Consider the following 4,138-nt stretch of genomic DNA (forward strand, 5'->3'; position numbering starts at 1 on the left):
CTGCATCATGGAGGGAAAACTCCATTAAACATGTAACTATGAACACTACAACCATCAAGAAATCTTAAGTATGCATCGAACTACATTCTTATTCATAATCTATGGGCAGCAAAGAGTAAATTTGGTTTGGCAGGAGGGAAATTAATGAGGTGCAAATATAAAATAATTCACCCACAATTATGAAAGCATATAAGAAGTTTTCACACCCATGTTATTGCACCAATTGCGTTTAGAAAAGACTACGCAATCGATATCATTACTCGGCTTTTAATGGATGTTTGATCTAAATATTTGATTCATATTTTGGGTCACTAATAAATTTGGGTTTAAATGAATTGAAGAAATATTATCACTCTTCCCTTGCGATTTAGCAGCAAGTGCTTTCTTTCTTTTGTTCTTCAAACGTTTGTGGCATCGGAAATCGTGCACTCGCACTGCGAGTTGTGTGGAAAGACTGGAAAGACGGTGGCATGGATGCATGCATGTCACGGTCTGAATTGGCATGGCAGATGCCGATGATCCGACGACGAGTGACGTGAATGAAATGAATGCCTCGGAACTCTGTCTATGTCGCCTTGTGCCACCCTTACCATCGCTTTCCCGAACCTGCACAGGAGAGAGAGAGAGAGCGGGGCACACAAATATTGTGCATCTCGGGTCCTCTCTCCCACTGTATCTCCATTCCCAAACATGCTCCGTTCATCTACAAGGATCGTAAATTTTTTTGGATCCGCATTCGACCACTGTTGAGATCAGTAGAGGAACATACTGCTCTCGAATCGATCATGCAATTGTGAATCATTCTATCGTTAATAAAAAAGGGGGTTATCGATATAACTTTGGCTCAATAAATTTTCCATCAATAAATTTGTTATTACTTTTTACTAGCCTCAAACCACTATGGAGATAGAAAAAATTACATTGTTAATTGGCTGTCCAATCATACTAGGGTTAATAAACTTTATGATCTTCGGAGGAATTCATTTCCCCCATACTTCGATCTTTTAGCTCTCGTTGACACGAACGAGATTGTTTTCTTTGGTCAATAAAATTCTCTAGCTCTTTAAATAAATAAATAAATAAATATATATATATATATATATATATATATTACAGAGGTTTTATTCTCTTCTTTGTTTAATACACAATGACGTAGGCTAACTTTGGTTGGTTAATTCGATCGGTTCATTTATGATCAACGAGTACGATTGTTCTAATATGATCTTTCACGTATTTTATGTGCACCTAACAATTGCATTATTGAAATGCAACACAAAAGCTCCATTCTATTCAGAAAAAAATATTTGGATCTATTGAAGTTAGGAGTGAGATCCACTACAACCAGAATAGACCTCAATCCATCCAACAATTCAAAACCATTCAATTATATTGGATTTATTATTGAACCATAAAAGACGTCTTATTTTTAATTAAAAAAAGTATGCATATATATTTTGTTTTTGTGAAAAACAGACATGTCAATGCCATGTACCCGACCCGTTAGCTTTAAGAGGTCGACACATTAGCTTCACATAGATGCTATGACTAAGCCACATAGTTGATATGTAAATCCTCATGGTCGACACCTCGACTACACATTGACTCCAACTCAGCATCGTGTGGACACCCCATGGGACAAAACTATGCTCGATCATTGCCACATGTGAAAATGCTACGCAATCTTAAGTTTAACGCAAACTAGCAACAATTACGATCAAATTTCATGTCCCCTCAATTGCACAAATTGTATAATAGACGAGCATAACGATTTTGAACACTTTAAATGTTTACTATAAAGGAGACTCATAGGTATATCTCAAAAAAATAAAATTTATATATCTAACTTATCCAACAATCTACTGACTTAAGCATCAAAGAGGTATTATTAAAAATAATACAATTTGTAGGATTCTAATAACTTGTGAAGAAATTCATATTGAGATTGGCTTGTAAAAAGGAATCATGTTGACTCTAAATTAGTTTTCAACTCGAACAAAAAAAAACCTAACCTTACACCTATAAAATTCAAAAACTTACACACTAATCATATCGGACTCTTTTTGAAATTGTATGATTAAGTATATAAACAAAGTAACAATCAATACAATACTAATGATTTATTAATGCTTCTGTCCTGTACATGATTGATTTATGAATGCTCCTGCACACGACTGTCCCACAATAACAATCAGTAGCCATCTCAGTCCTGCTTTTGTTGATAATAGAAAGATAGAGATGTGGGAGACACAACATGGAGAGAAGATATAAAGGCATTGATAATAATAATAATAATATATATTGAATAAGGATGGATGTGTGTCAGCAAAACCTACCGATAGCCGGTAGGATATGGAAATAAAGTTCGGAAGGGACCTGGATAAATTTAAATAGTAAAATTAATCAGGAACTTATTTTTATATTTATGACTTTGTGGCCAGTTCTGCAAGTCGTCACGTACAGGAGGCAGATTCCCATGTTATGGATGAATGAGAGGTTCACCGTAAGATTTCATTTCATATATTTAAGTGATCAACCCGGTTTAACGATCGTGAAGAAGACAACGAGCCAATGATGGGGTGTGGGAACACGCACCGGGTGCTCGGGGTTTAAGAAACCGCGATTGAGGATTTTGTCGTGGACTAGCAGTCTCAGTGGAGGAACGAGAAATCTCGATCTACCGCGACCTTTGTGGTGGAGAGAGAGAGAGAGAGGATGACCAAAGCTATCAGGGCAATCAGTATGCCAATATAGCTGGAAAAGGAGAGGCAAGGGAAGAAGGTAGAGGAAGATGATGATGAGAGGGATATGGGATAGAGAAGATGATAGCTTTTGATAAGCGGCAGGTCGCAGCGGAGATGGGGCTATCCTGTACTTAAGATAGTGCCCATTAAATGAGCAAGAGGAGTACCTCTAGTTGATTGTGGTATATCTGAGCTGCCTTTCCGCAGTTTAGTGGATCGTCTCCTCTCCCTTTGGCGGTGCAGGTGGTACAGTCTACTCTTCTCTTCTCCTTGCAAGTTGACTCATACCTGACGGAAGAACTGGCGAGCCGGTGGTGGAGTGAAGCTACGGCAATGGAAGGGGTCGACCATCGGGTCACATCTGCGAGCTCGAACCCTCCCTTTCATCTCTGCAACCCCAACAGCTCCGACGACCACCACAACCACCGTTTACATAGAAGAGACCGAGAGCCCAAGAACGCCGCCACCGCCGCCAACAGCAGCGGCAGCAACACCCAACCCTACGAAGACGACGACGGCAATGTCAAGGTAGACCATGGAGCCGTAGCGAGCGGCACCACCGGCCAACGCCACCGAGGCCGGCCGCCTGGGTCCAAGAACAAGCCGAAGCCGCCTATCATCATCACGAGGGAGAGCCCCAGTGCGCTCCGCTCCCACGTGCTCGAGATCGCGAGCGGGGCGGACATCATGGACGCCGTGGCCACCTTCGCCCGCCGGAGGCAGCGCGGTGTCTGCATCATGAGCGGCACCGGGGTGGTCACCAACGTCACGCTTCGCCAGCCGGGTGCGCAGCGTGGGGTTATCAACCTCCACGGCCGCTTCGAAATCCTCTCTCTCTCCGGGGCGTTCTTTCCGGCGCCATCCCCACCCGGGGCAACCGGGGTCACGCTCTACGTAGCCGGCGGCCAGGGGCAGGTGGTTGGCGGGGATGTGGTTGGAGAATTGGTCGCATCAGGGACCGTGATGGTGATCGCAGCCACATTTTCGAATGCAACATACGAGCTATTGCCCCTGGTGGAGGAAGAAGAGCCGTCCACGGCGGCAGGCCAGTGGCAGCAGAGCCCAAGAGGCAATGGAGGCGCGTCGATGCCACAGAACAATCTGCCGCCAAGTGTTTTGCCTCATGGTGAGATTTGCCACGAGGTTTTCGGCGCTTGGGCGTCTGCTGCACCTCCAAGGCCACCACCATCCTACTAAGCATCTTCTCTTCATCTATATATGAATAAAGTTTTGACTTCAGGAGTGCTTCTTGTTCACCTCCATGTAACTGTTATTGCATGTTCCTCTTCTGTTAGAAAGTGTTCAGGGATAATCCATGAAACTGAATATTTGTTATCTTAACGAAAATTATCATCCTGCAACCCCTAACAGATACACCTTAGAAGATCTCAATTAAA

The 4,138-nt window shown here is 42.9% G+C and overlaps 1 protein-coding gene across 1 annotated transcript; it reads left to right on the plus strand.

The window, feature by feature from the left end:
- The first annotated feature begins 2,669 nt into the window (after window positions 1-2,669).
- Window positions 2,670-4,138, plus strand: LOC103988238 (AT-hook motif nuclear-localized protein 20-like). Its single transcript, XM_009406791.3, has one exon. The coding sequence runs from the start codon at window positions 3,075-3,077 to the stop codon at window positions 3,936-3,938; it is 864 nt and encodes a 287-aa protein (XP_009405066.2). The 5' UTR covers window positions 2,670-3,074; the 3' UTR covers window positions 3,939-4,138.

The sequence above is a fragment of the Musa acuminata genome, chromosome BXJ2-6 (assembly GCF_036884655.1).
Source record: "Musa acuminata AAA Group cultivar baxijiao chromosome BXJ2-6, Cavendish_Baxijiao_AAA, whole genome shotgun sequence".
Lineage (NCBI taxonomy): Eukaryota > Viridiplantae > Streptophyta > Magnoliopsida > Zingiberales > Musaceae > Musa > Musa acuminata.